At 35.6% G+C, this 13,082-nt stretch overlaps 1 protein-coding gene across 2 annotated transcripts in view; it reads right to left on the reverse strand.

Annotated features, from left to right (window-relative positions):
* Nucleotides 1-9,195, reverse strand: part of jag2a (jagged canonical Notch ligand 2a) — a 32,720-nt gene extending 23,525 nt beyond the window's left edge. The window contains exons 1-2 of one of the 2 annotated variants that reach the window (XM_059565973.1): nt 8,951-9,195; nt 8,119-8,439 (exon numbers count right to left, since the gene is read on the reverse strand). In XM_059565973.1, coding sequence (XP_059421956.1) covers nt 8,119-8,439; nt 8,951-9,013 — 384 coding nt within the window. In that variant the 5' untranslated portion in view covers nt 9,014-9,195. The remainder of the gene's footprint in view (nt 1-8,118; nt 8,440-8,950) is intronic. The other variant, XM_059565974.1, reaches the window with a different exon arrangement.
* Nucleotides 9,196-13,082: the final 3,887 nt, after the last annotated feature.

Consider the following 13,082-nt stretch of genomic DNA (forward strand, 5'->3'; position numbering starts at 1 on the left):
TGATTAGCTGGGATATAAACGAGATGAATAATGAGATGGTGCAAGGATTTTTGTTGGAGCGTGTATCAGGTCACTTCTGCAGTCAACAATTCATAAATGATTGCGTGATGCTTATGCATGCACTTTTTTCACACAGACATGTGCTTCAACAGTGTTCTTTAGTTCATTTATTTCATGGGAAAATGGTTTGCTAAGTCAAGTCAAATAACAGCATGGGCAGAATGACTTCAAAGGTTCAAAAGGTTTCTGAACCAGCAATACTTCACAGTGAGTGAGGTGAACTGACTGTCAGATGGGAGAGGTCATGTTTTTCACTCAAATGAGGGGTAGTAACGTTTCTTCCCTTTAATCTAACAGAACCTGAGTGCTTTTGGATTACAAACATTGTGCTGGATGAACATTCAGGAAATGTCTGAAACATCAGGAAGAAATCTCTGGGACAGGATGGCACACAACAGAGTGTACTAAGATTCTGTGAAGTTAAGAGTTTTTTCCTTCAGCTTAAGTCTGTATATAAATGAAAATGGTTAAAAATCACACCACCATTAATTTCCAATACTTTGGCACAGGAAATACAACGGAACAGCTTTATTTGATGTATGATATAAAGCTTCACACACAAAACAAAAACACTGTGGAAAACAGAGGACATTTCTGTAGAGGTGATTTTAGCAGGTCTGTGTTTGGCTGAAAGGTTGTATTTTTTGGTTTGGGCAGAGATCAGATTTACTGTGGAAGCATGGCATGAGAAACATGCCCATGGATTTCGTGTGCTGACACTCACACATCTTTTCTCTGGAAGCATGAATCGGCACGCTAACATCAGTGAAGCCAAACCACTCCAACTTGTAGGTGCATGCAGTAAATGGAAGAAAGGAAAGACTACTGATACAGGCATGGCTTTAAACCTTTGACTAAACCTCAAATAAAATTAATGGATCAAACAATTTCTTTTTTATTTCACTGACATTTATAGATGTACAATTTTGTATGTGCACAGACAGGCTACAACCGATGTGTGAAGTATGCAAAACCCTTCAGAAAAAAATTAACATGAATGTCAGGTGGTAGAAGGATGTACATGAAGAAACAAAAATTAAAACTGATAGATGACTGCTGGACAACTACAAAATACTAGCACCATCCAAATATAAAATTATAGTTGAACTTAAAATTGCGGCAGTAATATTGCATCAGAAATGTAGTCACATTTGTTTTCTTTTTGGTTTCTGCCATTCTATAGTATCCACAAGTCATTTGCACCAAGTGTTTCTCCAGCTTCTTGTTGCCACAAGTGTCAAATCTGCCTTGAGAAACCAGCTTTCTATTAAATTCTGCTGCTCTTCATCAGTGTAAGTGTATGCTGTCTGAATAACAGTAGCCAGCAAGATAATTACTGACTCTTAGAGAAATGTGAAAATGAATCACACCAATGTGAAAGGTGTACAGGGTATGCTTTTAAAATGGGCAAGGCATTATAGACATGGTGTACCTTGAATTGTCCACCATTTAAGTTAATGATGCAAGAGAATGCACCATTAGATTTTAGGCCCTAACTTTTGGGAAGCTTAGAGTTTTTTTGACTAGACTTGGGAAAAAGCTGACTTGGTCTTTTGGCTTGGTTCGTCTTGTCCTTGTCTTCTTTTTATCATTCCCTGTTCCCTGTTGTAATTTGCTGATTTCTACGTAGACTTCTTTCAGCGGTATTAGTTTAAATGCCAAAGGTTTATTTGTCACTTATAATATTGATTCTTCATGTGAAGTGTATGGACATACATGACCTAGCCTTAGATGTTTATATATCGATATTTGGTTAAATATGTGTATTAATAGTTGCTTAATTTTGTAAATTTTTCTGCATATGTATCATTTGGTTGTTTTATGTATTTTCTGTCATTCAATTTTGTGTGTAACTGACAAGTGTACTTTATTTTTTATTTTATTTTATTTTTATTTATAAATTGTATTATTATTTATTCATGGTTATTTAGGGTTTTATTTACATGTCTGTGTAATTATTTTGTATGTATAACTGCTGTTGTGTCTATTACTTGCTGTTGTATGGCTGATTGTTTGTCTGTGTGTTTCTGTATGTTTAAAAGAGAAGAAAATCTAAATAAAAATTGATTTAAAAAAAAAATTGGCAAGGTATAAGCAAACTATTGAGCCAAATCGTATGCGTCATGAAACTGAAAAAAAACAAACAAGTGATATTAGTTTCACTAAAATATTTCAAAGTTCATGCAATTAAGCCTGGAGCTCTTTGTAACCATGACATCCTTTTGAAAACTTCAAACAAACTCTAATTATCAAAGACAGACTTCTTGATTTATTGATTATTACTCTTTATGATTTCCTCTCATTTGGGCATGTGTAATGAAAAATGAGGGGATTTTGGTAAGAACTTTTGAAAAAAAAATCTATTTATTCTCACTTAGATAATTTATTTGAACAAAAATACAGTATAACAGTAATACTGTAAAATGCAACAATTTTCTATATTTTTTATTGTTTTATATTTTTTTACTGTTCCCATAAAAACCTAATCAGCTTACAAAATAAAATGATTTGCACATATGCAGTACTATACAATAATAAAGGGACAGTCAACCTACCTGCAGCTCCCCCACAGACCACCTAGAGGTTGCCTACTGCTTTATAACATCAAGAATAACATCTAAACCCATTAAACGTGTCAGGATTTTGAGGAATCAGTGTCAGCAAACTAATGAAAGACTTTATGTAGCATATGTTTGCAGCATGAGCATAACTGATGTAAACACCTGGGCAGTGCAGTTGCATAAGACAAAGTTACTAATCTCCAAAGACAGTCATCAGACACCAACCAACAGTCCAGGGAGGAGCAGGAGCAGGGAAGATTTTATCTTTCCTTAGTTAGAGGGAAATAAGACACCCACATGCATATATACACATGCCAGCGGACACACAAGAACATGCACACACTGGCAAATGAATAAATTTCACCTACTAAGTGACACTCTGTAGGCAGTGCCACAGTTTTTACACCCCAGAGGGCCCTGAGGAGGATGTATATTGGAAGAACGAAGCCGGAATGTGCCTTTTATTATCATACAGTATACACTCGGTCCAGATTTTAATATACTGGCTCCTAAGGATTCAGGTCAAATGCACAGTAACACACTTACACAGGAACTGTTCTAACTAAAAGCTCAATGTGATATCTGCAGGCTGGTAACACACCTGTGTATGTCTCTTCATACCCCATGCGCTTGGGTTTTAACAATGAATTAACAATGTAATTCTATTGTGTGCAGTTTTTCAGTGAAAGAGGCGGTGGAATAAGGTGTGTTATAAATTTAAAGCTTTAAAAAAAAAGAAATTCATAAAAATATCTGCACTGTCAAATGCCAAAATGACATTCACAGACATTTCATTGACATTTAGAGATCTGTGTATGCAGACAGACTGCAAAAGATATGTAAATTTGAAAACCTCTTATGAAAACATTAAATATGAATGTCAGAAGAAACAGTGGTAGAGACTGAAGGCTGTTCATGAAAAACAAACATTAACACTGTAATTTTTATAAAATTATTTATGAGTCTTGTTATAGAAAGATATGAATGTAGAAGAATATTGCACCAAAAGTGTCACTGCATTTTTGTTCTATCATTTTTTTTTTTAATTTTTTTTTTTTTTATTGTTTTCCCTTTGCAAACATGCAATAGGTGTCTCACTGAGTGTCCAACATCTTATTAAAAGTGTCAAGTGTCAAATCTGCCTTGAGACACCAGATTTCTGCTGTCATCACCTGCTGGTCTGCATCTGTGTGAGTGTTAAAATGTTTGTACCAGGAAGACAATAATTGTGATATTTAAATATCTACAAAAATGAAAGTGTGAAAGGTATACAGTACTTTTAAAATGGACAAAAAAAGTATATTATAAATTACCTGAAGGCATAATATGATTTTATGTGGGGACAAAACTCAAAAGTAATTATTCTTATAACTTGTAATTTTCTCCTCTAGTGATATTAGCCATTTTATGACAAGATTTTAAAATAAAATGAGAATGGGAATGGGAATTAGAATGAATTAATTAATTAACTGATTAATAGATTAATTAATTCATTAATTAAAACAGTCTGTTCCATAAAGCTATCAAGAAAACCATCCACAAATCATATGGACTGCTTTTAAGTTACTTTAATTGTGTTTTTCTCTCATTTTGGAGCTTGAAAGTGTAAAAAAAAAAAAAACTATGGTTTTGGAATGACAACATGGTTAGTAAATACTAACAAAATCTTAAAGACAAGAATTTCTTTAACATGGTAAAAATCAATGTAATAAATGGTATTGAGTGGCTAACAAAACTGTATAGCAACAGCATTATGACAGAAAACCCTATGTTAAGTCAAAATATTTCATATTTATTTAATAATCATAACAAGCAATATTTCTGCTAAATAACAGAACAAGTCAAGTACAGAAGTACAGAAAAGAGTTGAGAGAAACAGTTGTGAAACAAGAGACCCAATACTCATCCAAGATTTAAAGAAAGCAGGATGGGGTGAAAGGAGGACAGGAAAGAACTGAAAATAAGGAAATAAATGGAAAAAGTAGAGCAGATCAAATAAAGTTTGAATAACTGTTTTAGTTGTAAAGAATGAAGGAGTCAGGTTTGTCTGTCACTAGCATCCCTCTCTCTTTTAGTAAAACTTTTAATGCAAATCAATCTCCCTTGCATCTTGGCAAGTCTACGTATATGTGATTTAAAACAGAGACAGAAATGACATAGCAAAGACACAGTCATTTAAGTGTCATATCTCAAAACAGCCGGATACACAGACTGCTTTAGAAAGAGCTAGCGTTATCTTTGGTAAAGATACATTGCTATTGTATATTTCTGTCTGGTTTGTAGAAGGATATATTTTCTTAACTCTGTATCCAGAGTTTAGATTAAGTCTGAGAACTTATCGTTAAACAGAACAACATGGATTTGTTGAGCTCTTACTTGGAAAGGCTTGAATAAAAAAATATAAAATTATTGTGGTGTGTGTGTAAGTTCAGTGAGATGGGATTTTTATCCAAAAACAAAAGATGGTATGCTGGAAGAGTATCAAAGATCTCACAGCTGTAGGACGTCAGGCACAGCAGGACTTATAAGGCTCATAAACATCACCTTCCGTAAACTGCGTTCCTCCCCTGGCACGCCCGATACGCTAAGAAACTATGGATAGAGCAGATGTAAGTGTCTTGGAAAAATTCAGATAAGCTGATGTTCAGCTAAATAACACTAATGATGCACCGAGTCCAATGATGCAAGCAATTGTTTATACAACAGTATATTGTGTACCATCATTTCCATTCATCAAACATACACATTCTGCAGAGAACATTATGGGAGGGTTATTCCCATTAGCAAGTGTTTGTTTTTGTGGTATGCCTGTTCCAAAAATAACTATTAAACATCACAGCAGGAGGATTTCCTTCCTATTGTGGGCTGTCTTCACCAGTATTAACACAAGACTGCAAATATCTCTCACTTCAGACTTCAACAAAGTTACAGCAGGGGAGAATCTTCAGAAGTTCACCAGCTGAATGTGAAACCAGGATTTCAAATGACTCATCGGCAAAGCTGTTTCAACAGCATTTATGAATCTATTCGCAGGCAGGTGACCAGATAACGGTTCTGAGACACAGTCTAGACCTAACTAAACTTTAAAAGTAGAATTTGCACATGTGAAACATTCCTTTATTGAATAGGGAAACCATGTTTTACTGTGCATGTAAAAACACAGATATTCTTATGCATACCAGAAATGAAAGCAAATCATCAACTATGGGTGTGATAGATAGATAGATAGATAGATAGATAGATAGATAGATAGATAGATAGATAGATAGATAGATAGATAGATAGATAGATAGATAGATAGATAGATAGAGCCCTGTAAAATAATATTTAACGTTGATTCTGGAAATTATCTTGATTTGATTCCTTGAAACCAACTCTTAATTAAACAATCTGTAAGCTGTATCAAGTTCAGTCTTGGTCAGATTCTTCCAAGATCAACATTCCAAACAAAAACGCTATAGAACCATCTCTGAGATATAGAGATAATCATGCAGAGTCCCGAAGTGCCTCATTACTGTGTACATGATTTTATCTTCAATTGAGCAATTACTGTGGCTTTAATAAACAAAGCCACTTTAAAAGAAATGTACATAACAGAAGAACACAGGCAGCTCTCACCACAGCGCTACTGTTATCACCACGGCCAAAATCTGGAAGCAAACAAGACTCAAATGCAGTGATTCAGCGTTTTTCACTACTTACAAAACATATTTACCAAGTTTAGGAAAACAACAACAATCTCACACTGAGGTAAGCGCACTGTGGTTTGAGTTAAATGTTTTACCCACAGTAATGTACCTTAAGTTATCTTACAAACTATCTGATCTGGTCTATTTAGCGACAATGCTGCTATCTGAAACATGATCGTGTAGACAACTCCCACTGCCTCTCTGTTTCTCTTCTCTATCTCTCTGGTTGCAATATCCCTCCATGAGCATGCCATCTCTAGTCAAAAACTCTGTCTTGTGTAAATTCTGCCTTTCTTTAAAAAACAAAAAACAAACAAAAAAAAAACAGCATTTTCATTTTTGCCCAAAACAGCATTCCTGTTACTGTAGCTCTTGCGACTGCTGCACTTAACTAATGACCATATATTAAGATTCTGTCACCAAGAAAAATTTGCTAACATGCTCAGAGTTGATTTGCTGAGAAAGTGACATATTCATTAAGGACTCCTTACTACAGTAACATCAACTGTAGCTGCTATTTTGTTGTAAATGTTGTAGACTCGCTGCTGAAAACAAGAAACTACATAGATAGAATGGAGGGATACATATGTTGGTTGGTTGTTTTAACACCATGCCAGCTTCTAATGTCAATACTATAAAAGAGCTATTAAAAAAACTTTATAAGGCTTTTAAAGTTTGAGATAGAGGAATATCTATTGTCTTCCTTTTAAACTCCGCAAAACATGGAGTTCTTGCAGCTCAGTCCGCATGCCATGAAGTAAAACACACTACGTCCTATAAATACGACACCATCAGTTAAGCGTGTAACTGTACACTTCGCTGCGCGCGAGAGACACGCACCAGCCGCAGCTCGCGCAGCCAAACGCGCGCCGTAACCGTAACCGGACCTGCTCTACTCATCGTCTCTACGATTAACGCCAGTGACCACCGTAACACCGAGTTCGTTTCCAGCGAGTCAAACATTTGCTTTGCAATGAGTGTTTAAAACATAGGCTACCAGTTGCTGTTGTTAAGCTGTGAGTCTTGACCATCTGCTGCAAACAAGGTTTGGATCAAGGTGGTTTCTGGTTGGTATAAACTGGCCAGTGGCTGGTACAAGCTAGCAGACCATCTTGGACCGACAACAAACCAATCTTAAGGTGGCCAGGCAGGCTTAAATTGGAAATAACAACCAGTTTGGACTTTAGCTTTATACTTAGGCTAATAATAATCTTAGACCAGATAATAATTTCCACATATTCCACCTTAAACTGGATAATATGTGATAGACTAGTGAGAAATCGACCAAAGATCACCTGGCGTCGTACAGTAGAGGAAGAAATGAAATATATGAACCTGACATGGGGAGATGTCCAGAAAATAGCCCAGAATCGACCAGAGTGGAGGACCTTCGTTGCTGCCCTACATGCCAGAGGCATAATGGGCAGTAAGTAAGTAAGTAAGTGAGAAATCGTTAATATAAGCGGGGCTTTGATCCTTCTCAAATGTCATATGGACATATCTAATACGTTTTCAATTGCAAAGCTAGTATAGGAAAAGCTATATGGTTACGATAAACTCACCTATACTATACAAAATATACAACCTTAAGTTTAGCTTACTTGCTTTCTTCTTTTTTTTTAAGTAAAATCAAAGTTACAACTATGAGTGTTAAGTTTCTACACCCTTAATAAAATTCGAGTTCAAACTCATAAAATCAAACAGACATTTTTTTCACAATGTAGCCCAGATAAAGATAACTAAATTCTCACAAAAAGGGTTTGTTTGTAGTTGAAGAGTAGATGAAAGAGGTATCGGTGAACACCTACCGGCCAGGCGAACTGAAAGGGGATGATAACGGTCCCGAGGTCATTGGCCTTGTTTGGGTTTCCATTGAATCCTTTCAACTGAAACGTATTGCCTCCGATCACGCTCGAGCTTCCAGTGCCGTAAGTACAAAAGCCAGATGTGGTGACCTCCACTTGGTACTCCTTTAGACACACTTTCAAGTACGTGTCACATTCGTCCTGGTCGCACAAGCCGTTTTGCGCGCTCCGTGCGCCGTCACAGCAGTTTCCATTCGCGAGCTCACCCCTGTCATTCTCCACGCTGATCAACTGAAGCTCCAAATAACCCGACGACTGGCTCACCTAAAAATAACAAACAGCAGTTAAAATATGTAATGCAAACAGTTTGGCTTTGTAAGTATGCACGGAATAATTTGTCTTGCTCCCATTAAAATACAAGACAGAACATGCAACAGAAAACAATATAGCGGATACAGCTGCACTGACTTACATTTGTGTTAAAGGCGTGATCTCATGATTATACAGGTATCGCAAACATAGGCCTACCAATCAAATGCACTCGCAGCAAATATGAATAAAAATGTTTTTGCAATAATGAAATATGCAATGCTTCAAGTTTCGACGTAAATGCATTACAGTGCACGCGGACTGGGTTTAAAACGCCTTTAAAGTTTAAGGATCACATGATTCCACTGACAGCAGGATAATTCTATTAGGACAAGAATCCCCAAATCTAATTTGACAAAAAATAATGAGTTTGAGTTTTAATGTAAATTGTTTTTTTTTCATCTATGACTGTACAACTAGTGAAGAAAACGATGGACTTAAAAAGGCATAAGGAACTTTAACTCACCTCAGTCCAAAACGTCAAAATTAAGAACACTACTGAGAAACAAGCTCCAAAATAGTTATGCATGACTCCTATGAAGTTAATACGACATGATTAAAAAAAGAAAACACGTATATGCATCATTATCCACAAAAATCCAGCCATTCAAAGTGATTCCTTTCTCCGCAAGACGTCCAGAAGATGAGATGAAAGTCACACACATACATCCACTCGCTCCTCCAGCGCGCTGCTCTCACTATATCAGTCAAATACTAGCTACTGCGTCTGAACGGGCTTGATTGACAGTACAATAAACCATTGGCCAGCCATCAGTTGTAACAGAACTTCTGCGTCAGCCAATCGCATAGTCAGAGGGCGGGGCCTTCCTATAAATTATAGATCATACAGGCTTATTGACTTAGTAGTGTAAAGGAAAAATATTAAAACGAAAACAAAACCTGTTATTATTTAAGAATTGGAATATTTCACAACAGAAAAAAGTTTAGATTCTAAAATATTTGACAATTTAATGGTTTTATAATTACTGGTAGGAGTCATTAAGTAGAACGATTATTACACAAGTATTTTATTTATTTATTTATTAAGCATTTTGCCCTGTTTGTAACTCTTTCACAGTCCAAGTCTACACTCATGTCAAGGCACGGGTGAATGATTGTGGATAACAGATACAGAGCGCCCTCTAGTGATCGATTACTGGCGTATTTAATTAAAGGTAGGCTACTGTATTATTGGGTGTCACCCTGAAGACTTCAATAAAAAGACTAGTCGTCTAGTCCTGGCTTTTTGTATGCTTTTTAAAAATGTATTTATTATTATATTTTGTTGTTGTTGTTTGTTTTTAGTTGTTGATGTTTTTAGTTCAACATAATCCAAAAAGAGTTATTTTTGAAAATTCCCTGACAAATAGGCTACATGCTAAACAACAACTTGCAAAGACTTTTGAATTGATCATCATAATTTGAAATCGTCATAAAACAGACTAATCATGTTTTTAAGATGTTCTCGTGGTTATAGTAAAAACCAAACATGTCTGTTTGTATGTGTTTACATTAAGCATTTGCCCATATCACTCTCACTTCTCTTTATTATTTGAAGCCATTATTGTGCCTGATAAGACAGCGTGGGAAAGTTTTTTTTTTTTTTGTGGTCAGAGGTTTCCCATCCCTCAGCCATGATACCAGACCTGAACTTTTGCTCTTTAGTAAAGGTAGAACTAAAAGAGTTTGTTAATAATAGACTAAACCAGCTGTGTCACGTCCTGCTTTTTGTTGATGTCTTTCTACGTCTGTCTCTACTCTCGCTCTCTCATTCATTAGGAAATGGGTGACGCTATAGTCCTAATCTAGTCGTCAGACTCCATCCTGCGTTCCTCTAGTGCCTGTACATTGCCAGAATAAAGAGAGGAAGTCAGCCTGAGAGCTGCATGCAGATGAATTAGATGTTAACAATGCTCGCTGCACTCTGAGGATGTGACACACTGTGGCTGTGATAGAAAGAAAGGCACATGCAGTCTGTTGAGATCATACAACATGTACAGATTAGAGAGGGGGTTGGAAACTTGGAAATATTTTGCTCATGGAATAATATCTACACCACAGACGCACACGTTACTTGGGTCTAAGGGTATGACTAACTGAAGCATTGTTGTTGCCATTGTAGCTCTGTTATAGCTGAAGTTTGGCCTGTATTCAAAAATACAACTGTAGTTTTGATACAGTGTTGTTGATTTATTTGTGTGGTTGCAGGATAAGATAAAAGATTACAGCTATCTGTTGACATAAGAGATGAGCTCACATATGAAATAACATTTATACATGCAGTGACCCTAAAAAGCTTAGTATCTTATTTAAAATTTCTTGAATTTACATGATAAAATGCTGAGAAACCCGTTGTACACAATTTACTACGTCTTCTGCCATCAAATTGACAGTTTATACTTTTTTAGTAAGTAAATGGCCTTATATCATTCCTAAAATGTGTATATATATATATATATATATATATATATATATATATATATATATATATATATATATATATATATATATATATATTCAAATGCTTAGTTTTATGATCAACATTCTGTTTATTGAAAAAAAAAAAATATATATATATATATATATATATTTCAATAAACAGAATGTTGATCATAAAACTAAGCATTTGAATCTTAATAAGACATAGAGCAACAACTGACATTTACATGTATTTTAACTGAATCTTTTTGTTAGATAAATAACAGCAACAGCAATATATATATTTAATAATATACTAAATATATCATACTTTAGGAGCCATAAAAGACTGATGTATCAAATATGATATAAAACATTTAACATTTTTATATTTTGTCTAAAGGTTTTATAAGCTGTTCCATTTCAATAGACCTTTTTCACATTTCCGGGTTTCTCAGTAGCGGAAGCCATTATTGTAAACATCAAGAGCAGTGAATGGGAGAGTACCACAAAAATATTTGCATTCCCATTTGCTCAAACAGCAAAATAAAAACTCCACAATAGTTTTTTCGAGACTTAAAAAAAAAAAAGAGAGAGAGAGAGAAGTAATTTGATGCAAAGGTGATAAAATACAAAGTATAGTGATAAAATGTACATAATTTACATAACTTTTTAGGATTTAAGATGTTTCAGGCTTTACATGGTTAAGTATATCTTAAAGGGATAGCTCACCCAAAAATGAAAATGTATTTATTATCTTCTTACCCCCAGTGCAGCAAAGATGTACATACACGACTTTTTTTCTTCAGTAGGACACAAATAAAGATTTTTTAACTCAAACCGTTGTAGTCTGTCAGTCATATAATGTAAGTGTATAGGAATCGTGGCTTTGAGAGTCAAAAAAACATACACAAACAAAACCAAATTAACACTCCTTGACACTGACCATTGACAATCCTAAATGAGATTGTAAATAGAGTGTCATTTAACCATTTGAGAGATAGGTATCAGTAATGCACTTATACGTCTGTGAAGGAGAAGAAGAAGAAGACGCATCACACGCTGACTGAAGATGAAGACGCAAATGCACTCAGGACAGTTTAGATATTGCATGAATCAGAGGTAAAAAAAAAACAATATAAATACTTTTCAGTTTCTTGCACAGAACGATCGTTTCGTGTCTTTGCACGTCAATGTATCATCTCGAGCCGCAGGTTTTAATTTGGTTTTGTTTGTGTATGTATTTTGTATTCCCTTCCACTTACATTATATGACCGACATACTGCAACAGTTTGAGTTAATGCCCTGGGGGTAAGCAGATAAACATAAAATTTTCATTTTTGGGTGAACTATCCCTTTAAGTGCCCATATCTATGGCCACGCTAAATGCATTCACTCTGTCTTCATCTTATTCTCTCTCCTTCCACTTGAAGAAGCAAAGAGGAACTGAAGTGCAGCGAGCAGGTGTGTCATTGGAAGGTGTGAAATTCTGTCCCAGGTTTATAAATGTCAGTGATGGAGTGTGAGAGTGCTTAACCTCTGACTTCAAGTCAGACTTCAATTACAGCTAATGCAGATTCCCTCAGTGTTTGCACTCTACACCTCTTTTAGGGTCACTGAAAGGGTGCGACATGTCAAGGAGTTGACTTGAATATGTCATCTTCAGAAGAGCCAGCTTACAGCTCACCTCAGCTTGCCCTTTTCTGATTGATATCTGAAAACTGATTTTAGTTCCTAAAAAGGGTGACTGCAACTTTGTAGATCCCTCTGCTAACTCTTGACTTTTACATTTTGATTTTGTTCACAGCTGTTACTCTCACTTTATCCTGGATGTACACACTCACAGAAAATATTTGTCATGTCTTTCAAAACCATACATGGCTGGTTCACAAATACCGCATTTTTGGGTTCCACTGTGCAGCTTTTTCAGATGAACTCACTTATGACAGCTTATAAAGTTAAAATAAGCCCAACTTTAATTGGCAGTGGGCACACAGTGCAGCTTATCAATGTCAGTAACAAAACAACAGAGAAAAGAAAGCAACATGAAGAGCGGTTTAAACAATACAAAACAAAATAAAATGAATAGAAATATCACGTACAGGCTTTATAGCACTTTTTTGGTACAGTACTTTTTAAAAATCCCTTTAGGAGCTTGACAGCCCCTTGTCCCCAACCAC

Source organism: Carassius carassius, chromosome 14 (genome assembly GCF_963082965.1).
Source record: "Carassius carassius chromosome 14, fCarCar2.1, whole genome shotgun sequence".
NCBI lineage: Eukaryota > Metazoa > Chordata > Actinopteri > Cypriniformes > Cyprinidae > Carassius > Carassius carassius.